This window comes from Ambystoma mexicanum, chromosome 2q, assembly GCF_040938575.1.
Source record: "Ambystoma mexicanum isolate Mex_15411 chromosome 2q, UKY_AmexF1_1, whole genome shotgun sequence".
NCBI classification, from domain to species: domain Eukaryota; kingdom Metazoa; phylum Chordata; class Amphibia; order Caudata; family Ambystomatidae; genus Ambystoma; species Ambystoma mexicanum.
In genome coordinates, this window is record NC_090924.1 from 890,900,518 (window position 1) to 890,927,530 (window position 27,013).

General features: G+C 45.9%; 1 protein-coding gene across 1 annotated transcript in view; it reads left to right on the plus strand.

The window, feature by feature from the left end:
- PRTFDC1 (phosphoribosyl transferase domain containing 1) overlaps window positions 1–27,013 on the plus strand; it is a 394,648-nt gene that overhangs the window by 360,125 nt on the left and 7,510 nt on the right. The window contains exon 8 of the mRNA XM_069648160.1: window positions 4,313–4,389. Coding sequence (XP_069504261.1) covers window positions 4,313–4,389 — 77 coding nt within the window. The remainder of the gene's footprint in view (window positions 1–4,312; window positions 4,390–27,013) is intronic.

Here is a 27,013-nt window from a genome sequence, read left to right on the forward strand (position 1 = left end):
AAGCAGTGGATATAGTGCATAGGCCTGGCCCAGAGAGCAATACCCAAGCAATATTGCATGTTGGGAGTTGTGGTTCTAGCACTCTAAAAGTCGAGCACAGGTGACACCATGAGCAAAAGAGAAGCAAGAAGCATTGCATGTTGAGGAGTTGTGATTGCACAACTGGTGACCCTCAACATGCATTACTTTTGAGTTCCCAAACGAGCATCAGTTTGTTAATCAAGTGTGCAAAATCTGTTCTATGTAGAAAAGACTTTTTTTTCAGGTTTCAGGAAGCTTCTTGGGACACAGTGGTTGCCCCAATACACGGACTCCTTGCCCTTCCGCACAGACCTTTTTTTAGTCTGAAAGAATCCCAGAGGGTTCTTTCTATCCATGCCCAAGTCCTCCTCTCTGCCTGCATCACCCCCTGAGGAGTGTGAGATTCCCTTGCCTATTTGTCTGACCTGCCATCTGGAGGTCTGTTGCCTGGAACAGGCCTGCTTGCAAACAGCAATTGCAAAGCCAGCCTGAGATTGTAACCTGTGCCCTGTCCCAAATGACCCACGAAGGGGCGATTGTGCTTCTATTTTTAGGGATGAAGACCACTTTTCACTTTTTTCATGTACAACAAAAATGGATTAAAGTATCCTTAATGCATGATAACGTGGAAGCATAACCGGTGTTCAAACCAGCAAGGTGCAACGAGCAGTGTAGCATGTGTGTGCTGCTCACAGGCATGGACATGAAACTTCGTTGGTCACCAGATCCAAGTATGTTTTTTTTTTTTTTTTTTAAATTCGTATCTTTTTATACACATTGCGACCACTGACTTTTGGTAGTACTGACCCACACCTAGGTCAGCATATAGAAAATTATCATAATGTGTGAAAAGGAGGTACTGTGAATAGAGTATACAGATTTGTACTGCGAGAAAATGGTCATAGTTCTGCTGGTGCAGCGTGGTGGGGGGGGGTGAAACCTTTCCCTGTACAAGAGACTGGCTGGACCGTGGGGACGGCAGGGAGTGAAGTAGAGATCACTGAGCCTGGGAGGAGGTTTGGAGTTGAGGTGTGCTATTCATATTGGCAGTAAGGATGAGTGGAAGTGTGGATTCTTCTGGGTTGGTATGGCCCTTATGTACATGACTGATGGGTGCTTTTGTGGCCTTAATGTTCAGAACTGCTTTAGTCAATGAGCAAATAAAGCTGTTCAGCATTGTTACGGGGAGGCTGCCAGATGTCCCCTAAAATATATACAAAGGATCTGGAAGAACCTGTGTTGGGGGCCTGACGATATGTCCCATATGCGCAAATGATGCTGCTCCAATAGCACTGGCTTTACTCGAGCATTTATCCATTTTTGTAAACTATTACTCTGGTTATCGGCCTTCGCTGTCCCACCTCCCCGGCCCCTCCGATTAATGGTGGCAGCATATTCTTAAGCTCTACAATAGTATTCCAAGAGGCCAGGCACCACTTTTAAAAAATACAAGTATGATAGCAATTTGACCAGTAGTGTTTAACGGTACTGCAATTTGACCAACTGTGGGTGGCTAGAAGGGACCTTTTCTCTTTGCTGCTTTGTAAAAAAAGCAGTTAGCAAAATGTTCATTCTCTTGATAGTTTGGAAACTCTGTGTTAATACTTCTACTATGGGTATTTCTCAAACTGATGGTGAAGGTGAAATTGGGCATTAGATCCGAGCAGAACCTGCCATCATTTCACCTGGTTCTTAAGCCACTGTGACATTTGCTTAATTTAGACCACTCACTCGTGGTGATATGCTACATGAGCTGTTAAGTTTATTGACCCTGTAAAAAAATATATTGGCTGACATGGCCATTATTAAATATGTTTGAATTTTGAAATTAAGATACTGGTCATGTGTTGAATATTAAAAATGATCAAGTGGTTAGCATGAGCGCAAAAAATATTGAATTTCGAAAATCAAGCTTGTCATATCTTCGTGACATTTTACGTCAATCGTATTGTGTGTACACACCAGTAAATCAGTACCCTTTTTAACCATGGGCTAAAGGTGCAATATCAAATTTTGCTCTGTTTTTGTTTTTATTGTCACTGTTCTTGATATTCACACTAATCCTACACAAAGCCTTTGAGTTTTGACCTTTCATCTGTGAAGTCTGCACTTCCACGTTATTATTGCTCTTAATATACACACTGCTTAATCATTCATTTTCCACTAATGTTTCAACTTCATGGACACGGAGGTCTAGTTTACTGGTATGATTATACCTCAATTGTCTTTTACGAAGTGCAAACACTGCTTTAAAACGAAGTGTACTATATATGATTTGTTACATATTTAACAATTCATAGAAGGCATTAATTTATACCTTAAAGGGGAAGTTCACTCAAAAATATTGTCTGAAAAGATAGGGTATGATAAATATATATATATAAAATATTTTTAAAGAAAGTTCCTATGTAACATTTTGATCAAATGAGGCTCAAAGGTTTGACGTGGGGCATCCATTTTATGAAATTAAGCAGCCTCCTCTGTTCATGTTATGCTCTGCTCTGGCGACAATAATCAAGTGAAAGCCCCCTACTGGGAGCTTTTGCTTACTGCTGCCAGGGAGCAGAGCTTAACATGAAGAAAAGAGGCCGCATCAGTAATTGCATTGACTTTCATTTTACGTGTTCTGTGCTCGCCAAGGCCAGGGTAGCACAGAAAACGTAAAATGAAAGGCACAGCAATTATAAATACTTCACCAGCAGAGTTTCATAATTGCTGCAACTTTCTATTCTAGTTTCCCGAGCACGGGAAACTGACAACTAAAGTCGTGGCAATTATGAATACTCAGCCGGCAGAGTATTCATAGTTACCCTGACTTTCTTTTCTCCCGTGTTACCCCAGCTGAGGGGAGCCTGGGAAAGGAGGGGGGAAAAAATCACAAAGAAGCTCTCATCAGCAGCACAGGGCAGGAAGGAGCCCGACAGCATTCTCTGCTCTCTGGCTGTAATAAGCCAAAGCTCCCAGTAGGGGGCTTTTGCTTCATTATTGCCACAAGAGCAGAGCTTAACACAAGCACAGGAGGCTCATTCATTTCACAAAATTGATGCCTCCTAGTGCTTGACATTTTTGACTTTGAGTCTCATTTGCTCAAAATTTTACATGGGGACTTTCGTTAAAAATATTTTTTATATATATTTTTTATTATGGCTCATCTTTTGAGACGATAACATTTTTGAGTGAACTTCCCCTTTAAAAAACAAAGGATCAAGTAAAAGAATATGTCCCTTCCTATGTGTATTGACCCATAAACAAAATATGTAATACATACTCATTAAGATGGTCTGTTTGTATTGGCATTTATGAATATGAATGGTTGTTTATAACGCGCTTAGGCGATCATGCTGCCCCTGAGCTATCCTCCCGAGACATCCTCCCATTCTTTGTTTCAAAAATGTGTGTGCACTTAGTGGTAATTTAGTTTTGGCTCATATGTGGTGCTTTACCGTGAGGCATAAATGTTTAAACTGTGCGTGTGTAGAGAGAAGGATGACATTTTGGAGGTTGCCTAGTTAGTGTGTAGGGCCTACCATTACTTTTGGCTTTTATGTGATGCTTTAGCGTCAGTTTCCTGAGGCTACATCAATTTGCCTGATGGGTTCCAGTGCCCCGAAGTGAAATTGCGTAATTTTGTGACGTAAACACTACCATTAGTTTTGGCTCATTGGTGTGGTTTTTAAAGATGAACGGATCTGGCACGTGACAAGCTGTGCCCACTGAAAAGTACTGAGAGGCAAGCGAGTACAGCCAAGGAGATGCTGCTCTACTCACCTATGGCAGTGTTCGGCAGCCATGGGGGCTGCCACTCTGGTCTCTCCTGCCAGGGACCAGTGTGTAGGCATGCGCAGTCAATTTAACAACTAAAAAACTGTCGGGTTTGCCAATGTTTGTTTCACTTACTCTGGTTGTTCTTTCCCTGACAAGAGACTGGCGGAACAGGCTGAGAGCACACTGATTGCACACAGCAAGCACAAAGTCTTGTGCTTTGATTGTGTTGCGTGTGAAAATGGAGCTCTCCATTTTGCATATCCTTTGATCTCAGGTGTTTTATCTATGACAGAATGAAGCCATTTTGGGGATTTTTTTAAATTTAATACATTGTTGTGCACTTAGTCATGATGTAATACTGCCCTCCGGGTGCTGCGTCATGAAAAATGTGCTCTGGATTCCTAGTCTTTTTTGTCTAAACAATCTATGGGCGCCATGATGTCGATTTAACATGTTGCAGCTCTTCATTGTAGCATTCCTGTTACTGTGATGAAAAGTAACCACCTTCTTTTTCCCTTTGATTAAGACGCTGGATTTGAAATTCCAAATTTGTTTGTGGTCGGCTATGCGTTAGACTACAACGAGCACTTCAGGGATCTGAATGTAAGTAGCGTGTTCTACGGTGTGGGTTTCACAAATGTATAGTAGCAGCATACAATGTACTCTTGTTTGCATACACGGAGATAAGCTCGCAGAGGAAGCACGGACAATCATTGCTTTGTTGGTGAGATAATGTTCCTGCAGCCACCGGTTAAATGCTACGATTAAGTATGTCCTGTCTTTAAAGGACGACCCCCAATACAAAATGTGTTTTTTTTAATTTATTTTTATTTTATTTTATTTTTTTAAACTAAACTACCCACATGATAAATTTATTAAGTGCAAAAAAAACTTGTAAAAGGGCTATTATGGCTAAATTTGCCTTAAAAATAAAAATACATTCAAATTAATTGAATAAACGGTTAAATGCTTATTATTGGATGTTAAGGTTGTAACGCAAAACACGGGTCAATAAAAATGCCATTTATGATTACATAAGCAACCATAACTTCTCTATCGCCATCGTAAAACAACCATAACTCGGCCGCTCACCCTGCCTCGACCAAAGCAACCACAAGCCATGCCCAGTAGGTCTGGGCGATTAGGGGGGGCAGTTGCAGCCCTGTGCTGGTTGACAAATCCATTGAGATTATCGGGGTGCTAGAAGGTTCCCATTTCCGAGCCAAAGACCCTACCCCAGTCAAAGTCTAGACCATGCCCTATGGATCCAAATGCTATATCTGGGCAAGGACATCGGCCCCGCACCAATCGAAGTAGTCACTGGACATGGCCAGAGTGTGGCTTGGGGATTCCAGCACTGCCCCAAAGCACACGCTTGCCATGCCCATTTATTTGGTTCCTCTTAGGCTCCTAGGGCAGGGCTGAAGACAAAGTGACTGGGTATGGTCTTCTTTAGTTGTGCCCACTGTGTTGGCATGTAAGTGCCAGTGCTTACTAAAGGCCCCACCTTCCTCCATGTTGGCCATGCTCGGTGGGTACTGTAGATATGATACGATGTATCAATCAAGCAAATAATTAATTCATCCTGTATGCCATCGCCGGGAATGGCTACCTAGTTCCACACAGCATTCCTTTCTCATGCATCTTATAAGAGGGTCAGCCAATGGGCTTGTGTTTGTCTTTGCACGCTCATGCTTCTGGGAAGTGGTAGGGAGGTTTTGCCACAGCAGAACTGGTCGAGGGAGAATTCATCTTATATTTGTAGTTGAATGTCAATGCAAATGCATGTGGGGGTGAATTTGGGTAATAAAAAAGGTGGGGGTGCAGGAAGGGGGTTGCTTCCAAATGAGCCGAAATCTCCCTCGGCCAATTGTTTTCACATGGAACCTCTGAGAATAAGCTGGAGCCTGTTTCTGCATTTCTGGTTTAGGATGTGACTGAAGATCTGCTACCATTTGTTCCGTATTCATTCAAGAATTCTGATTTCAGAGTGGTTTCATTTGTTGGAGAGTATGCTGGACTGGTACCTTTTTCCAGAAGGAGCAGAGCTAGCATTCTTGTGCTTAAGAAAATGACACCATATTGTTTGAGCTTCCTTCTCGGCCTTTATTCTCTCATGTTGGCTACTTGATTACATGCTGGTCGCTTTGGGCTAAGGGTTTTGAGGGTACCGGTTGGGGCCATTGGTGCACAAGGGCACCTATAGGGCAGTCTTGGAAGCTAGGATCCATAGTGCCCAACAGTCACGCAATGTAATACTGAATAAAGATGTAACCCTGACCTGCACTGAGCCTTTGTTGTACTGGCCAGTTCATGATGCCAGCTCATCACCCAGGACTGTATTCCTGAGGTCCCTACCGTCCAAAACTTTGTTTATGCGGCTGTACCCAGCTTAACTGGTTCACCCCAACTCAAGTGCCTGACATATTCCTGGAATTCTCTATGCTGGGAATACAGCATGTTCATTTTTTTGGTATTGTACTCTAGTCACATCCATAGTGTAGCTTCCACGTCATGCCATTCCCACCATGCATGACGATATCGTGTCAGTTACCGGCATAGATCAGCTTGGCCTTCGATTCCTAGTCAAATGGGCACTCAAGATGTCTTCTGCCAATTCTATCTTTGAAGCCTGCAACCTGAAAAGACATACATTGTTACTGGTTAAATTACTTATTTTCACAACATATGGTTACTAAGATCTAGCTGATAGAAATCACTGCATCACTCCCAGTTTAAATCGGACATCAACTCGCAAATGGGGGCAGGAAAGTAATGTTTGCAAATAGCGTACAAGCAAAACCAGGTTGCAGCTCTGTACAGCCACAAAAAAATATATGTTGCGAGGTAACACTGTGTTGACTCTGACCCTAAATGAGCGAGGTATATTCACAGGGAAGGCCTTTTCCGTTTATCATGATAGCAATCTAAGCAGGTAACCCAGCAGTCTTTAGAAGTATTAAGGGAGCTTGTTCCCCAGTCATGTCTGAGATGAGCAACTGCCAACTTTCTAGAAGTCTGAGATGTAGAGAAAGGAATCTCAGATCGCTTCTCACATGTAGCTGACAACTGGCATAGACTTTAGGATGATCATGCCAACATAGAACATAACACATTGGTTTCGTGCCAATCCTGTACCATGTTAGGCACACAACTCGTCTACATTGTTAATTTTGTTGTTTAAAAAAAAATGTAAGCAAGGATTCAATCAGGGGCGTTGCTAGGGGGGGCTAAGGGGGCTATAGCCCCTGATCTTTTGGTTGTAGCCCCGGATAGAATCTCAGGAGCTACTGCCAAAAAACTAGCTAGCCCCCAGTCCCAACAGTTCCGACATCAACGTAGCCTCGGGTCTTTTCCAGACCTAGCAACTCCCCTGGATTCAATCAAGGTCACAAGGCAGCCAACCAATGGTTTGCAAACAGTCGACATGGCTTTCTAGGAAGCATTCAAATAATACTTTATTACTGTTAAAGTGGAGAATCGGATGCTTAAGTCTCCTAATAATCGCAAATATATAACTTTTTTTTTAAAAAAGTAGTCATTCTGGGATAGTTCTTAATGTGGCACATTGGATTGCATAGGCTCCTGTACGTGCAACCTCTTGTAACTCTGTCCATATAGTTCACCCGTAAAATGCTTCTTGTGAACTGGCATCATGTTCAAGCATCAGATATGAAGATGCTAGTATTCTAGCACAGAGGATACCCATCTATACCTTTAAAAGATGGAGTGGACCATCTAACAGAAAGGCAAAACTACTACTGGATAGCCAGCACAGTGGACAAAAGCCAATGTTGCCATCTTCTTTGAAGTAGAAAGTGGAAGAGGGCATACCTACTCTATAGCTCTTAATTAGTGTCCATGTATTCCAACAAGGAGTACTTCCATGTCCCCCCATATTCAGTAACATTGATGTTGTGCCTTCTATATGACAGTCCTAAATTGCACAAGCACACTTGTCTTTTTTTAATTTTGCTTGTGTTGGTCACCGATTTTCACACTTGTTCTTGATATGGCCAAATCCATAGGGCTCTTAAAAGTGTCTATCTTCAGGGTGCTATGTGTCAAAAGTAGGGATTATGGTGGGGGTTGAGGCCAGCTTGACAGGTGGTATTTCTATCATGTTAACACAATAAAGTTCATTATTGTTGAACCTGCCCGACCCCTGTTTGAAGCCCAGGAATGCGGCCTTACCGCCAGTTTTTATACCTTTTACTGTGCGTGCAACGCAGTTGTGGCCATATATGTTAGTAACTTGCCTGGCTAGAATTTCCAGAACCATCACACGTCAAGACAAGATTTGGCAACTATCACTGGGAGGTCCAGAGTCTTTAGTTAATTCTTATCTTGATTTGGAACATTTGATGTGATGGTCATGACTTATTTGGTTACTGCACACTGCTGGAATGGATGCAATCTTGTGATTGGGGTTTGAGAACTTAAATCTCACACCTTTGTTCATGTAATTGGTACCAGCCAGCATGAAATCCTTGATGGCCGTGTCCCTGTGAGTCTCTTCAGCCCAGATTAGCAAAGGGACCGACCATTCTTGAGAGAGGGCATACAAGAACAGAGAAGCGACACAGGTGATCGTGCAAGGCACTTTCAACTGTAAAGCTACACGGGTTTCATTTCTCTGTGCCACCTGTGACGAATCTGGAAACTTTGTCACTTCTTCCATAGGGGAGCCACTCCCTTTGAGGCTAGGGAGGTGAGCCTGCAAAGCAGAACTGGCCTAGGGGTTTGAAAAAGCGGGACATCACTGGGAGTGTCTCCCTTCCAGGGGAAAAGGACTCTCACTCCCCTGTGGAACTCACTACAAAAAAGTGATCTGCTTACATGAGAACTGATGTGAGCAAAACCACTTTGTGCTTTACTTGAAACAATGTGGGACTTTCTATGAGTTTAATATCCCATAATGACCGATTTGCTCCAACCGCCTCCCTAATTTTGAGAAAAAAAAAACGGTCATGTTGGAATGGAGCAAAGAGAGCACACGAAGAGGCAAGTCTCTGACATAGCCACGTTAACGGAAGGAAGACCCGCGCGGAACCAGAATGGTACGAAGGGGAGCGGGCATCGGGGAAATACACTGCTGGGTAAGCTGAGTGAAGCTAGAGCAGAAACAGTGAAGCACATGATGCCTACCCGGAGGCGTGGCCATGACACAAACATGGTGGGCCAGGAGCCCGCAAATGGCTGCCAAAGCCAGGAAAGGAGAGCAGAGCGAGTCCTTTGCTTGTGACTGAACCACGGGAGCGAACACTGTGACCTCTTCGCTGCAGGAGAGAAAGCAAAGGGGAGCAAGAACATCCAGCGTAGCGGAGAGCAACAACCACTTGCATTCAAGGAAGAAGAGCTAGAAGAGGAGGGTAACCACTGTGAAGAGTACCATGATACCTGGGGGGAGACCCTTTAAGGATCATGGTACGCGGGTTGCCCAGGCCCTAGAGACTTGGAAGATGGAGAAAGCCAATGGGGAGAAAGAGAGACCTATTCAAGCCATAACATCAGGGAAACTAATATAGTCCAATAAAGGAATTAGGACACAGTTAACTGGGAATCACAGAGCAGAAGCACCCAGAATTTGAATGTGATCTGGAGCCCAGATACGGAGAGGAGAAGGGATATAGTACGATGCTACAGTACAATAGGTGTTCCACCTTTATGTAACAGAGCAAATAATGTCATCTTACTGTTGAAATTCATGGTAGTTTTTAAAGTTTCTTCCTTCGTGGCGCTATATATTCAGGAGCATTGGTTACCATTTAGTAGTATTTCTATAAAGCTGTTCAGATAACTTAAGAATGTGCAGCTGTCTATGGTAATATCAGTATATTGCCATAGAAATAAATACTGTTCTCCTGAACTTTGCATTTGGCAACTTTGATATCTGCCGATTACATACCAGGCATTGGCCAATCAGAACTCTAGTTCTAGCGGCGGAATAACAAATATATATACACATCTGTGAATAAACTACAGGCAGGTAATGAGCAGAAACGTCCCCATTGTCGATTATTGCACATTGTCAAAAGTGTTGTCTCCAAATAAAGCCATCATGACGGTACTGACAAGGCAGGCGTTTGCAATAGAGACAATATTCAAAAATGTCTGTCCACATATTTTTACTAGACGGAATGTCAGTCAGAAAGTCAGAGTTGTAATTTCTTGATCTTGCCATTCTTTCCTTCAAAACAAAAATAATTAAACATCTAGCACTTCCATTAGCATAGGACCTTTTTCATGTGTCCATGAATACCAGTGCTGGGGTCATCTGGCCATAATATTTTTTCTGATGCTTGTTAATCTGCTTAGAATCGCATGCCGTGCATATGGTCTGATATCCAGTGGTAACCGCAGAGTATTGCATCTGGTCTTTCGGGGACCAAAAGGGGACGTCGGCATAGGCGTGTCTGAAACACTATCCCTAGTGTGACGTGTGTAGTACCCAAAATCCCTCACGCACCGAGGTCCATCAGATTGTTTTTTTCCTCCCAGATAACTGGTCGCCCTATAGCGGAGCTCTTCATGAGACATTGTTTATCTTACCAAATTGTCGGTTTAATCCCCGTTAAGTCACTTCGCCCATCAAGAACATATTCGACGAAGACTACGGGGGAATCGTCTACGGCTGTGGGTTCCGGCGCCTAAGATCCGGCGTTCGGACTTCCACGTGGTCGGGCCTTCTGGCCGGCCTACAAAGTAGGGAGAGTGGGGACAGGGGCGTACAATCGCACCGCACAAAGCACACAACCCAAGCTCCCTCCTCGACGACTTCGTCGAAGAAGGCGAAAGCGCCAACGGGTCCGCAGGACACGTCGGCGGCGCCCACGGATCGGTCTGATCCGAAGACTTCCCCGCATCCGCAGCAGCGCATGACAACTGGGCATAACAAACATTGCAAGGGCGCTACTCCCCAAACTACACGCGCCCAAGTTTCAGAACAAGAAACTTCGACGGATTCCAAGGTTTCCAAGGCCCGTAGAGGCCCGAAAACTATGAGTAGGCCTCTACCCGAGAAGCCATCCGGTGACCCATCTGGAGCCGCGGAAGACATTTCCACTGCCGACACATCGGAGGCGTTGTCTCCCGAAGATTCGGTGGCTATCCGTAAGAGCATCAATAGGATTGCTATGGCGGTGGGCCTAGTACCGGTTCCGCCCACAGTTATGGGCCAATCCGATTTGGAAGACGATCCCCAAGACTCTTACGAAGAAAGCCAGGTACCCCTCTCAAGCACCCTGAGGAGATCCTCTAGGATCGGAGAACACGGTTCCTACTCAGCTAGGTCCATTGGATCGGCTGGAGCAGTTTTTCAGGGCTTCTGATGAACCTCCGCCGAAAAAAGCTCGAGTAGACCCTAACCCTCAGACACAAGATGTCCAACACCTATATGTCCAACACGAAGTTGACTATCAAGAAGATGTCCAGATGGACACGTATAGAGACATCTATACAGAAGAAGAGGAGTCTTCTTTTCTGGACAACTATGAGGAAGATCAAGAAGCAACAGATAACTGGGAGGACACCGAGCAGGACGGTCACAACTCTATCGTCTGCCTCGACTCTCCCCCATCCACCCCGATTCGACAAGCTTCCCCGTTGGATGATCAAATGGCTTTCAACAACATGTTGAAAAAAGCAGCGGAATTCTTTAAAATTGCCACGCTTGAAGCCTTGCCCGAACAAGATTTCAGGGAGGACATTATTAATGAAAAGCCTCAGTTAAGCCAGTCTATCCCTCTCTTGAGCTCTGTAAAGAGACGGCTAGCCCCTCCTTACTCACACCCGCTCAGACTAGGGCTGTGAACCCAAGGGTCGAAAAACTTTTCCGACCCTCCCCCACCGACCCGCTTTATATCAAAGGAGACGCAATCCCAGACTCGCTGGTGGTGACCAACACTCGCAAGAGAGCAGGGGTTCCCCTTGCCACAGGAGTCACCCCCGGACAAGAAGTCCAAAAGGTTGTATGCCTTAGGCAAACGGGTTACGTCGGCGGTGGCCTATACCGTCCGGATTGCCAATAACGCAACGTTACTGGCGACCTACGTCGACGCCCAATGGAACCTACTCCAGGAAGGCCTTCAAGAGGTTCTGGAACTAACCAGAGCCAAGCTTCTCGCCATTGTCTCGGAGGGCAAACTTGCCAATCAGAATGTGGTAAAGAATACCCTGGACACCGCAGAGACAGCAGGCAGGTCTCTCGCACAGGGTACTCTCCTAAAGAGGCACACGTGGCTGCGCACGTCGGGATTCAGGCCTGAGACCCAGGCATCCATTATCAACAAACCCATCGAAGAGACCAACCTCTTCGGGAAGGCGGTAGACGATGCGTTGGAGACAGCCAAGAAGGAGCACAAGACTATTAAGTCGCTGCACCAAATTTCCCAGAAACCCTCTTCACAGAGGGGCAGTAATTCTCTGCGGTCCTTTCGAGGACAAGCCCGCGCCGCTCAAAACAATTTCGGCACGGGCAACTTCAACTCAAGTCAACCTGCTGCAAGCCCCACTTACTACCCCCAGAGTGGTCAGATGCGCGGAAAGAATAGAGGCAGAGGCTCCAATTCCAGAGGAGCGTCAACTTCGGGTCAGAAATGACCACCAAGTCCTGGTTCCCTCCCCCCGGTCGGGGGGCGATTAACATCGGCATGGGAGGGAATAACTTCAGACCAGTGGGTCTTAAAGACGGTCGCCCACAGTTACTGCGTGGAATTTGCGCGACCTCCAGAGTTCAGACCGCCGAAACATTGACGCCTTTCATCGGAACATCTGCAGATCCTGATCCAAGAAGTGGAAGCGCTGCTGGGAAAGGACGCCATAGAAGCCGTCCCGATTCTTCAGGTAAACAAGGGTATCTATTCAGTGTACTTCCTTGTGCCCAAAAAGGATCTCACCATGCGTCCTGTTCTAGACCTGCGCCCAGCTAACAAGTTCATAAAGCCCCAGAAGTTTTGCATGGTAACACTGCAAGAGGTGATCCCATTGCTAAAACAGGGGGACTTCATGACAACATTGGATATGAAAGATGCATACATTCATATTTCAATGCTGCCAGAGCACACAACATTCCTAAGGTTCGTGAATCAGGACAAACACTACAAGTTCAAGGTACTCCCCTTCGGCATAGCCTCGGCACCAAGGGTGTTTACCAAGGTCCTGGCAGTGGCAGCGGCACACCTGTGCAGACTTTCAGTTCCAGTTTACCCTTACCTCGACGATTGGCTCATCAGGGAGCACTCGTTCGACGTTTGTTTTTCGAACACCCAAAAAACGGTAGACCTACTGTTCAGCCTGGGATTTTCTATCAACGAAAAGAAATCCAGCTTAGTCCCCAGCCAAGTAAAACAGTTCCTGGCGGCTCTAATTCGTATGGAAGACGGTCTAGTCTTCCCTTACAGCGAGAGGGTTCAGGTTCTCTCAGGTTCCTCAGTATGTAGCCAGTCAAGAGGTGACGGTACGCAAAGCTATGCTTTTTGCTAGGGATGATGGCGTCATGCATATACTTGGTTCCCCAAGTGCGGCTGCGCACGCGTCGCATGCAAGAGTGGCTCAACAGCCAGTGGTGTCAGGCCAGCGGATAATGGGAAGATCTGTTAGTTGTCTCGCCAGCCCTCGTTCTCTCTACAGTGGTGGTCGAGGTAGAACCTCTTGGGGAAAACCTTCACCACCCCTGGAGTGTGTCAGGTGTATCGACCCACGTTCAAGTTATTATGCTGCAACATTTGGTGCTGTGGGCTTGGAAAATCCAAGATGGCCAAAAAGCCCACAATTGCGCCAGAATCCAGGAAAACTGCGCAGTTTTTTGCGCACACCAAAATGGTCGCCACCCACCAGTGCAAGCGTGATGGGCCAGAAGCGCCATGAGTGAAACGTGGTGCCAAAGGAAAAACAGAAGTGCCTGTTAGCTCAAAAAGCGCTTTGAAATCACCTTTTGTTTCTCTGAGTGCAAGCTCAAAATGCCTAGTTCAAACATTACAAGATATTCAAAAATCTTACTGAACACCAGCAGACGTCTGGTAGAATGAAGTCTTGTGTGCATACCAAATCTGGAAAGATGAAGAGCCTAAAATAATGTTCATAACAAAACTGGTTGAGCTGTGGATGTTGGCAGCTTAAGTGAAATGGGATTTAAAGCCACTAAAATCGAAATGTTTAAAATAAATGAGTGACCTACTTTTGAGTGTCACATAGGTTGCAACTGCTTAAATGTCATGGTTGTGAACTTAGAATCAGCGTTCTAGCTGAACGTGTCAAAATTGTAAGTTTGATTTGAATGAAGAAAAATGGGAACAAAAGTGACCTTTGGCTGAAGGAGATTGAATTCGGCCTGGCGACTACCCCCGACAGGAGTTGAAACTTGCCCAGCAACTGCAATCGCAGGCCTGGCCTGCCTTCTGCTGCACCACTCTGATTCAATCAGGGGAGGGGTACCTGGGACTGCAGGAAAACAGAACAATGAACTTCCCTTTGCTCCAAGCAATTGTTAAATCAGGGGGTCGTAAATGGCTTCCTCTTGGAAGGAAATGGGAGGGGCACTGCCTCTGTGAGCCAGCTGAGCTTGGAGGAAGTGGACAAACCAGAAATTCCCCATGTGCTTTGGGAAACCACACCCCTCGGGGCCAGACCATAATTTTAGAAAGATGGATAATTCATAGTACATAATTGTCAAAATTATATCAATAATATCATTATTCCTGTGATTTTTTTTCTGTGCGCATTTTAAGAGGTGTTAGGACTCTGTGGTATGTTCTGGGGGTAGTAGCGGAAAATAGGGTATTACTCCAAATGTCTGTATGTTAAAAATTTGACACTCCATCATCTGATGGACATTTGTCCATGGACATGTCCTTGTGCACATTTGTGTAAATTCTGGAAAAGTTTAGAGATTGTGTTCTGGATGAAAAAGGCAGAATTCTGTCGGAAGTGAACACAACATCTTACAAAGACAGGGATCGGATGGTTTGGCGCTACAGGAAATATGTTAACTGGACATATAATATTAGAAAAATTGTACATAGATAAATATGCATTTAAGTCGAGAATAGATTTGTGTGCAAGGTGACAAGGGGAGTGTTCTTTCTGTATGCCATAAAAATGATGTCTCATGACACGGGATGACTCAACTCAGTTCCCCAGTCAGGCGACAGAGAATCCTCTAGCCTATCAGGATCCTCAGAAGGTTGGGCATAGAAAGTCAGCCTTCCCACCCATTTTCAAAAGACATAAAAAGAACCACTGAAAGCCAGATAGGGACTGCTCTTTCCACTTTCTTGTGAAGCACTTTGCCGGACCAGATAATATCCAGAAGGACCATATCCAGAGCTTAGATTCCAGAACTTTGAAGCAGAAAGCCTACTGCAAGCTAAAAGTATTCTCAGCTGGCCTTACAATTTTGCAAACTGATTTACCCCAGACTTCCAAGGGGCACATCAGAATAAAACAGCCGGGCTGTGCTGTTCGCTTCTGGCTAGAACTTTTGCTGGAACCAGAAACCCAGACCAGACCAGTGTGCCAGTACCAGACCCAGAAAGCACAGCTGTATCACAACTGCAGACCAGACCCAGACCGGACCGCTGTGCATTGCCAGAACTTTTGCCAGAACCAGAGATCCAGACCAGCAGAGCAGAGAGAACCGCAGCTAAACCTGTTGACCAGATCTGTGATGAGGCCCATTCCTTCCAAAATTAGGAGTGCGTATCCAGCCAGAGCTGTGCAAAACCAATCTCTTGGTTTAAAATAATCTAATTCAAACCATTTCCACCTATTTAGAACTGCATAGAAATCGTGTCCATTCTGTGATTTCAAACCTGTGAAAGTGTCATTTGTCATTTGAATTTTACTTTATTCCTGAGAATCTACCTCCACTAAATTGTCCGTATCTTTTGAACCGTCCTAGGAGCGAGATTTAACTTTAATTTTAAAGCTAAGAACCTAAGCTTTCCAACAAGCCCAAAACTACTCCTTATAGTTTTTCCGTAATCACGCTTTATGCACTCGGAAAAAGTGCCACGAATTGCAATTTGGCTCAATTTTACCACACGTTAAAAATAGCTGTCCTTGCTTTGCATTGCTGAAATTTGTTTTCAACCTGATAATCCCTCATGAATCATTGCTAGTGTTGACCTGAACTTATTCAAAGTAACTGTCACCTACCCTGAATCTCTTATAGGGAATTAAAATCATGTTTGGCATATTTTCACTTCATTGCAAATCACATTAAAAATATTTCTGCATGTTTTAAAAGCATACTGGTTGCTCCAAGCTTGCTAGGGGGGAACTAGAATTTGTATTGCTCTCCTTCCATCTCCTTATATTGCATAGGGGGGGAGGAGTGAATTGTCAAAAGAAAAAGTGATCATATTATCTCTTGTGGAAACCATCTGTTATTTCTGTGCAGCATTCTTTTCCATCATTGCATTTACTTGAACCCATGAAAAGGATTCTCAGCTACCTTATCCTCTCTATAACAACTCCTAAGTAATTAAAAAAGTATGCTAGTGGAATATTATCCATTGTTGATCACTGACATATTCATAAGTGTGCTATCAAATATTAGTTTATTTATAAAAGTGTGATATATATCTTGCTTAATTTTTCAATAAATCTTTTAATTTGCAAAACAAAACTACTTCTTGGCTCAGTGAGGTCAGGGGGATTCAAAGAGAGGGGCGTTATATAAGGGTTTATCATCCAGATTATAACTTGTCATAAAAATATATAAATAAGGGCTTCCTTGGGCATCCCAGACTAGGCATGTACTTAGTTGGAGTGCTGAATTGATGTCATGTAACAGAGTGGGGGCTCGTCCGGGACGTCTGGATTAGAACTACCACTTGGGCAGCTTAATACAGTGTGCTAACTGACAGGATACATAAATCCTGTTGGATCACCACGCTGTGTTACACTGTGAAAGCACCCCTCAAAAGAAGGAAGCTCTAAGGAGACGGTCTGTTTTGCACAATAAAATACTAACTTCTGTAATCAATTTCCAGAATGACGACCTTGGTAGGTAACAAAATAGCCAGAGACCACCTCTTACATAAGATATTTGTGAGAGGCGAATGGACGGAACAGGACCAGACGGTGAGGTTGCAGGCAATCGCACCCCAGATCACTGCAACAGGGTCAGACATATGGAGAGATCAGGGTCCATTACATGTGGCCCTGAGTGATCTATATATGGCCCCTAAAGCCAAAGATGAGCACAACAAGATTGTCAGGATAGCGGCATATTTATATTTATATATGGGAGCCATACAGGACAAATGTGCTGAAGGCCAAGACCTGGCAAATAGGCAATAGGTGGCTTTAGAGAAGGCCCATCTGACCTGGTCTCTTCTGAGCAGAAGCTGCACAGTTGCCAGGAGTCAGAAAATGAGAGTAGACAGTATCTCATTAAAATCAAAGAGGATATGTGTATCCTGCAACAGGAAAAGTCTGACCAGGATACCAGATTTCTGGCCTTGCAGAAGGAGTACCAAGAAGGTTTGGACTCCCTACTGCAGAGCCAGAAAAAGCTGGAGCAACAACTGGACTTCAATAGGGCATGCGCAGAGCAGGTAGTCACCCTGCAAAGCCACCTAGATAGGGAGAAGGCAGAGAGCAACAAACTGATTCTGAAAGACCTAGATACCCAGACAGAATTTGAGGAAGAGCGCCAGAAAGCTGGTGCCCTTCAAAGGAAGAGGGACGACCTGGCGGCACAGAGGCAGGCTCTTAGTTAGGAAAGGGACAACTTAGGCCAGGAAGTCTGCCACTTAAAAAGAAAAATGGAAGAAAATCACCTGGCCCTCCAGCGACTGGGTGACCTCCAAAAAGAGCATCAAATCTTGTTAGAGCACACCAGGAGGGTGGAAGATGCTCTGGCAAGAAAGGAGCGGGCCAGTAGGGATGGGACTCAGGAGGTAACCCTCCTGCAGCAAAGACTGGCCCAGTACTCCAAGACTAACCAGGAAGCACAGAGAGAGAATGAGGCTCTCTGCCAGGACAATGATGGGCTCCAGCAACAGGTAGCGATGCAGGAGAGACTGATAGTCTAGTAAGGCCTTGACTGAGGAACTGAAAGCGCAGGCTCTTGCATGGCAACAGGGAGCAGGGGCTGATAGAGATGAGGTTCGCTGGGAAAGGGAAACGCCTGAGCATAACCTCAGGAGCCCTAGTACCAGAGGCCTTCACGTCTCCCGGTCCCTGGACTCTGCCACCCCGAGGTCCCCTGGCGCACATGAACACACGACCACAGGGATGGCAGATTACTATCCAGCCAAAAGTATGGGGCTCATAGGCCAGTAACACCCAGAAATGGATGGGCGGGCATCCAGGTATGGACACCCAAGTACAGCACAATTTAGTGGGGAACCCCGGGAGAGTAGGCCCTCTAAGGGCATTCTGAAAACCTCTGCCCAGTTAGGTCAGTGGGGGGGGGGTACTCATCAAATCCTGGCAGCAAGGAGGAATCTGAAGACTCCTGTGAACGTCACAGGAGACCAGGTCCCCACATTCTGCCAGCCATTCCCAGGCACGCAGAATCCGGGAAAACCTGGAAGATCAGACGGGCACCTCTGGGAGCAGTGCGTCTGAGTCAGAGGATGAATGGATCAGGGTTACCTGAACCAAAAAGGCCAATAAGGCAAAAGGGCCTCGCTTAAGGACCCCTTAAAACGGATTAAGGCAATAAGGAGTGTCATCGCCCCTTATCACAAGAACGGCAAGTATTCTGTTTGGGAACACTTGGAGCTTTACGAGCAAATGATGGAGACTTTCCATTTGCAGGACAGCAGTAGCTACATCCAGTATATAAAATGGAAATTCTCCCCAGAATAATCCAATTTCTTTGCGGGGCTGGAGGACAAAAACCATTCAAGATGGTCCACATATAGGGCAAAACAAAACAAAAGGGACTATTTGTGGGAATGCAAACTGTGTATTGCCCAAAATCGTTTTCACACTAAAGAAAACAGTTTTATCGAATGGGGACAGGTTTTCAATAAGACAGTTGGTCTGACTACGCTTTCCAAAACGTCTCTGGTGCACTGTGTTGTGATAAGACACATGCTCCACCACCTTGGTTTATGCATGTGCTTGCTGCCAGACATATGAAGGTTACATTGATTTTAATGGGTTTTCTCTGTGTTGACAGGTGCAGGTTAAAAAGGATGAAGAACTTTCTTCAGTAGATATTCTCTCTGGAGGTTGTACACCTCAAGCAGGAAGGACCCCTCGGTGCATGCAAAGACGCACACTTTACAGAAACACAAGTCACTGTTAAGGCTGCCCATTGGCCATGGATCAGTATTGATTACAAGGTGGCCAAAGCTTGCCAACTAGTGGCTTCGTTCAGCCCAGACTTATCTGTCTGGAGACGATAAAACCAAAGTTGTTCACGTCTGAAGAGCAGGTTGTGCATGTTCCCTCCCCTCGTGGGGATAGCCATTTTCTCAATTATTGTCCATGTGAAGTCTGTCTGGGTGTGTTTCTGTGTCAGAAAATGTCCCACCATGGGTGCTGTGATCTTCTTGGTGCGTATGCATGATCTATGTTCCGCAAGACGCGTTTTGATTGGACGTGTTGTCATGCCTACATAGCGCTTGTTGCAAGGGCATGTGATGATGTAAATCACGTTACAGATATTACAGTTTGTAAGAGTTTTCTGGATCCACGGGAATTGCCATCCCATATTAATGGAGGTGGTTCTCTTGGTGCTTGAGAAATTCCCCAAATACTGGGCAGAACTTTTTTCCCAGGTATCCACCCAATTTCCAACCCCAAAATCATCCATCCTTCTTTCCCCAATTCCCTGAGCCCAGACCACTTAATCCGGGAGAGGGGAGGCCACGGGTGGAGGGGTACCCAAATCTTCCCAACCCGGGGTACTACCAGAGAAGGGATAACTACCCTTCCTGGGATCGGCCCAGGGGAGAAAACCGAATCCCGTATCAGCCTGCGCGGGTTTCACAGTTAGAGCGCCAGGTCCAAAACATGGCACGGGATCTGGGTCACATGATGAGGGCTCAACAGAACCCTCAGATGAGCATACCAGCGCAGAATGCCCCAAACTCTGGGCCTGGTGCCCCAGAACAATGACGGGGGCAGCACCCCGATAACCCACCGGTTCCCAGGGAGGAGGCACAAGGGGAAGGGGGGTGTAAAACCTTGGAGGAAGCTTCCTTCCCCACTTGTAAACAGCCCCTGGAAACCCAGGAACGGGAAACAAAATCTCCTACACCTGGAAGTCTGCCACCCAAGGAGCAGAGAGGAGATAGGAGAAACAAATGACCCAAACAGACCCATTTTGTGGAGGAGGTACATATCTTCCAATTTGAGGGAGAGGGATCTTCAGAGGATCCTGGGAAAAGGATCTTCTCCAGAGATGGGGGAACTTGTCCCAAAGAAAATGGGTCCCAAGGGATCCAAATCCAGACTGGGTAGATGTGGGGACTGAGCTAGCGCCGCCCATCATCTCATCCCAGAACCAACAACATCAAAATCCCCTGGTTCAAACCCATTCTGGTGACTGGCTCCAAAAAGGGGGGGCGGCCCAGAACCGGAACCAGGGGAACCCACCACAGCTCTGATTTCCAATTGCCAACTTTTTCTTGCAGATTCCCATGACACTCCACAGAATTCCATCCAGATCTCTTCTCTCGCAATGTCTAAAACTAAAAAATTAGCCCACCAGTTGTCCACAAATGTGCATTATTTGTGCCCCCTTGAGGAGAAGGAGGGAAGATACTATGCCCTGGTACAAGTACAGGGGCAGGGTACAATTTTGGCACTGGTGGCCACTGGATCCCAAGCTACCCTTTTGTCCAAAAGGGCCTTTGATGAACTAAATTCAGGTAGGGGGGAGAGGTACCAAATTCCCCTCACCTCTTTTCCTGGACAACTTCAGAACTTTGACGGGAAGGAGATTCCGGTCGAGGGGACTGCAGATTTGGACATTAAAATTGGGTGACACAAGGTGAAACACCCGGTCATAGTAGTGACTCCAGAGGGCACCCCTTGTTTACTAGGGAATGACCTCCTGAGAAGGTTGTCACCCCTAATAGATTGTGTAAACAAGGTCCTCTGGACCCAGACTAGCCAACCAATAAAATTAAAACGGAGTGTCAACCATGTTAGTTTAAACGGCACATGCCACATGGTTGAACAAAAATCTGACTAATTAGAATTTCACTTCCAGAACAACCAAATTACAGGCGTGACAATAATAACTGGTGATAGGGGGGTGGGGGTCCTCTCTATTTCTGAAAATCAACCTTCCTTCAGTTTAAGGTGGTATTCAACACTGGAAGGAAACACTCTGAAATTCTTTACTAATCCACAATCAGACATTCCCACTCCAATAGTCCAGAAAGATGTGCAATCAGCTCAGAGCCTGGCTGATATTCAGCAAATTGGAGAGCAGTTGTTCATCCCTGTTGAGTTAAATGATGGGAAGGACTCTGTTATCGCCCGAGTGTGTGTGAACAACGGTAAGAGCTTCATCAGCGAAGCCATGTTCCGCTAACTCCCAAAAGATCCAGCCATTCCCACATTCAAACTGATAGACAAATGGGAAATGGACCTGGAAGCACCCAATTCCAAACATCTCCTGCCAAATGCTCAAAATCTCCATTGGCAACAAGAGCATAGTCCATAATTGTTGGGTCGTGCGAGACGTCACTGCCGCCTTTTGCTTAGGCAGTGACATTCTCAATCGCTTTGCCATTAGTTTGGACCTAATAAACTTCAAAGCGTGGTCCCGATTAGCAGATAATCCCATGGGCTTTGATGATCCAGAAAAAGCATTTAGGTCAGCTCAATTGCTACCTTACGCAGTTGAAATTCAGATTAAAGAGGAAGTCACCATCCCAGAAAGGACCTACAATTCTCCCTGGGAGTGAAAGTTAAGAGGACAAAAATTGAAAAACCCTGATGCCTATATTCATCTAAATGCTTCTCTCCAACGGCAAGGATTGGGGGTAAACCCAACACCATTAGTCAACATAGAACATGACACCATTCCAATAGAGGTGGATAACAGCGACTTAAAGAGTATTACCCTGGCCGCAGGCACCATTATTGGAATGGCGGTTGATGACCGACATTTTTCCACTGATTTAGGAAATTAACTGTTAGGACCAATCCCCAAGGACTGTTCTGACAGTGAGAGTGATGACAACACAACCCCAGGCAGGATTTTACCCGGCATGGGGGGAGCTTCCTGGTGTACACTTCCTTCTCTTATGGTAAGGAAGATGTGACTTGTGACTTCAGAAGGGATTAGGTGATTTTCCAGGTCCATGAGGGCTGCCTTTCCCACCTGAAGCCTCCAGTCCAAATCAGCACCCTGACCAGGGACTTCTCCACCCAGCTGGAGGTGGCTGCTGAGATGGCAAAACCAGAAGTCTTTCCAGGCTTCAGACAGATGGTTGAAGAGAGAGTCAACCTAGCTGATGCCTGTGTGACTCTGGAGCAGAAGCAAAAGTTGAAACAAGTTTTCTTGGATTTCCAAGATCTCTTCGCGGTGGACTCATATGACTGTGGTCGCACCGACATCCACACAACAACAATTCCCACGGACCCTGGCATGACTCCAGTGTTTGTGAAGCAATATCGCTTGCCTCTCGCATCCATGGAGTCCCTTACTGAAATAATTAAAAACCTTGAGTCCCGGGGAATAATCCGTTCAGTACACAGCACCTTCAATAATCCAGTGCTGGGAATATAGAAGCCAAACGGCCAGTGGAGACTCTGCACCGACCTTAGGGAGCTCAACAAACGGGTCCATACTTCCCGATGGCCTCTTCCCTACATTGACCAAGGGCTGGCCCAGATCCAGGGTCACAGGTATTCACTGCAATAGACCTGACCAATGGATACTGGACTGTGCCTGTCAGTAGGGAGGACCAATACAAACTCACTTTTACCTTTGGGGGCCAGCAGTACACATGGACCCGGGCTCCCTTCGGATACCTCAACTCCGGCAATGAATTCAACATTTTCCTACATAAGGCCATGCCCGACCTGGGTGCGAGGGGTAACCTGGCTTATGTAGATGATGTTCTCATCAAAAGTTCATCTGTGGAGGAACACATAGCGGAGATCCGTTATGTTCTGACACAGTTGAGGGCCGCCGGAGCAAAACTTTCCTTTCAGAAAGCACAGTGGTGTAGAACCCGTGTTAATTTCTTGGGGCATGAGATTACTCCTCAGGGTCTCTGTCCCCAGGAAAAGAAAGTGGAATCACTTCAGAAACTGAAAGACCCCACAACTCTGCGGGAACTAAGGAATCTCCTTGGACTGACTAATTACAGCAGAAAGTTCATTGAGGGCTACGCAGAGATCACCAGACCCCTGATTCATCTCTTGAAGGGGGGGGGTCAAGTGGGAATGGGGTCCAGAACAATCCGAGGCAGTAACACAGCTCAAAAGAAGCCTCTCACAAGCGCCTTGCCTAGTTTACCCTGTCAGAAACAAGGAGTTTTTCTTGGAGACAGGGTTCTCTAATACATGCTTGACTGCAGTATTATATCAAAAGCATGACAAGGTCAATAAAGTAATCTCCTATGTGAGCAAAACGTTATCCTCTGTGGAGGAAAAATTCAACGATTGTGAGAAGGCACTCCTGGCAACGGTGTGGGCATTGAAGAATTACCGCCCGTTTATCCATGGGGAACACATCATAGTGGAGACTCCACAGCAGCCTCTGCAATATCTCCAAAGTGACAGAATCCGGGCCGGAAATGTGAGTAATTCCCGAATTACTTCCTGGATTCCGTCAATGCAAGGCTTTCCTGTGGAGGTCAGATATGCCCAAAACAAGAAGAGTCCCCTCGCGCAAGGTCTGGCTGACTTGCATGATTGTGCCAGAAAAAGTTGTCTCGAGGACGAAAGTCTAAAAATCAAGAACAACATGTAGGCATACCTTAATTCCCCACACAAAGTCTTTCAAGAAGACAAGTGTGAGGAAATGCCCACCGTCTATGTGGACGGATGTTCTTACCATGTTGACAACAACGAGGAGAAAGAACTGGTGGCCGGCGTAGGGAATGCCTGGGTAAATGAGTCCCCAGAACCCTCCGCTGGATACAAGATTGGTCCCCGAAGTAGTCAGGTGGCAGAGTTTATGGCTGTGTATCAAGCCATCCTCACTGCTGTCCAACATCAACTCCACGAACTGGTCATAACCACAGATTCAGATTATGTACGGAACGGCTTCGTGGAGCACCTGGTTAATTGGAAAACCAGAGGCATGTTATGTGCTACTAACCAACCCTTCAAACATGGGAAGTTAATCCAAAACATTGATGATCTGGTCACCTCGAACGGGATGACCATCTACTGGAAAAAGATCAAGGGTCATTCCAAAGTAGAGGGACCAGACAAAACTGGAAATGACTTAGCTGATCAGCTGGCCAAAACCGGGGCCATCCAAGGGAATCTAATAGAGATTGAGTCCCTGTTGGGGGAAATCGAGGTCACTGCTATCACTAGGTCACAGACAAATGCTCAAAATGATCTTTCAACTGCACAATGGAGTAAGGAGACCCAAGATGCTGATTTGATTATGGCTCAGAAGGGGGATCCAATAATTGGTACGTTTTACCAACACATTGAGGACCCTGAGAACTTTCCCCTGACGGATACCGATTACATTGGGAAAGAGGACCTAAGAGTGTTGATGAAACGTCCAAAAATGTTCAGAATCCAAGACGGTTTGTTGGTAAGGAAATCCCAAGCTGGCCATGATCAGTGGGTGGTTCCTACCTCATTCCGAAGCCTGATGTTAAGTCATGCCCATGATGCGGCCACAGCCAGTAATAGGGGGTTTCACACAACACTTGAGATCTTATGAGAGGTTGCATACTGGCCACACATGGGGCAGGACCTCGACCAATACTTGAAGGGGTGTCTTGTGTGTGCACAATTTCAGCCAACACCCCTCACACACCATGCACCTCTCCAAAAGAGGGGGATGACACTGCCATGGTCGGATTTGCAAGTCGCCTACATAGGGCCTGTGATTCGCTCCTCTAAGGGGAATAAGTACATGTTGACGGTGACATGCTTACTTACTAAATGGGTGGAATGTCTCCCAGCCCCAAACTGCAAGGCAGAAACAGCAGCTGCCCTGATGATCAACCACATCTTTTCGCGTTTTGGTCTACCCCAAAGGATTGAGTCAGACACAGGTAGCCATTTTACCAGCGAAGTAATGACTAAGATGTGGGAGATACTGGGGGTTAAAAGGAAGCTACACATTGCTTACCGGCCAGCCTCTTCTGGTGCAGTGGAACGTTACAACCGAACCACTGTGAGCATCTGAAAAAGGTTTGTGGCAGATTCTGGTCCAAGTTGGGATATTCGATTACCTCTTGTCCTAATGGCCATCAGATCTACCCCTTCCTCTGCAACTAAAATGTCACGTTTTGAGATGACTGGACGCAGGATGGTGCTTCCCCAGCATTTGCTCTACAGGACCCAAGAGCAAACATTGATCATTGCCTCCACAACTCACGAGTATGTTGAAAATTTAAGGAAACACCTTCAACATGCTTTTGCCTATGCTCAGCGAAACCTAGAAAGATCAGCCGATAGCATGAAGACTCATTATGATTTGAAGACTACTAGGAAAGAATACAATGTAGGAGACCGGGCTTATCTGTACAATTTCCAAAGGAACCAGGCTAAACAGCGGAAATGTCTGCCTACATGGAAGGGACCTTTTGGAATTGTAGACTAGATCTCCCCAGTCGCCTACAAGATCTGCATCCCCAAGGGTAGTTTGGCAGAAGGGGAAGACAAGTGGGTCCATAGAAATCAGCTTAAGTGTTGCCATCCCAGGCACACACTGCAGCAACTGGAGGAGTCCTCTGCAATCCCAGAGGGGACCGCTCCAGATTAATACAAGTCCAACCCTAAAATATCCCACATATAGCCTATAAAATTGAATGCAAATGTCTCCTGATGTATAAAATGTATATGTTCGCCGCACCGTTAATAGTGGTGGGGAAATGTCTACGAATATGTTTCTGCCGCTTTTGCTTTGTCATCCTAGGAGAGATGAAACCATGGAGAATGACCAAGGAGGACGACCCAGGGACTGGGAGCAAAGATCCGAGGGGCCCGGGGTACCGCCCAATACTCCCATCAGGACCAGCGAGGAGAACCGATCGATCCACCCTGATGGAGGAAAAGATGCTGAACTTTGCCATCTGCAGAATTGGAAGATGATGCGGACATCCCAGCGCGTGGATCAAAACATCCTTTGGACTCGAAATCAAAGTGCAGTCGGGCAGGGGGGGGCTTGTCAGGTGTATCGACCCACCTTCAAGTTATTATGCTGCAACATTTGGTGCTGTGGGCTTAGAAAATCCAAGATGGCCGAAAAGCCCACAATTGAGCCAGAATCCAGGAAAACTGCACAGTTTTTGCGACACCAAAATGGTCACCACCCACCAGTGCGAGCGTGATGGGCCAGAAGCGCCATGAGTGAAACGTGGTGCCAAAGGAAAAACAGCAGTGCATGTTAGCTCAAAAAGCGCTTTTAAATCACCTTTTTTTTTCTCTGAATGCAAGCTCAAAATGCCTATTTCAAACATTGCAAGATATTCAAAAATCTTACTGAACACCAGCAGACGTCTGGTAGAATGAAGTCTTGTGTGCATACCAAATCTGGAAAGAGGAAGAGCCTAAAATAATGTTCATAACAAAACTGGCTGAGCTGTGGATGTCAGCAGCTTAAGTGAAATGGGATTTAAAGCCACTAAAATCGAAATGTTTAAAATAAATGAGTGAACTTCTTTTGAGCGTCACATAGTTTGCAACTGCTTAAATGTCATGGTTTTGAACTTAGAATCAGTGTTCTAGCTGCATGTGTCAAAATTGTACGTTTGATTTGAATGAAGAAAAATGGGAACAAAAGTGACCTTTGGCTGAAGCCTGGCTTAAGGAGATTGAATTCTTCCCCGCAACTACCCCCGACAGGAGTTGAAACTTGCCCAGCAACTGCATTCACAGGCCTGGCCTGCCTTCTGCTGCACCACCAAAAGGAGATTACACCTCTATGATTGAATCAGGGGAGGGGTACCTGGGGCTGCAGGAAAACAGAACAGTGAACTTCCCTTTGCTCCAAGCAATTGCTAAATCAGGGGGTCGTAAACGGCTTCCTCTTGGAAGGAAATGGGAGGGGCACTTCCTCTGTGAGCCAGCTGAGCTTGGAGGAAGTGGACAAACCAGAAAT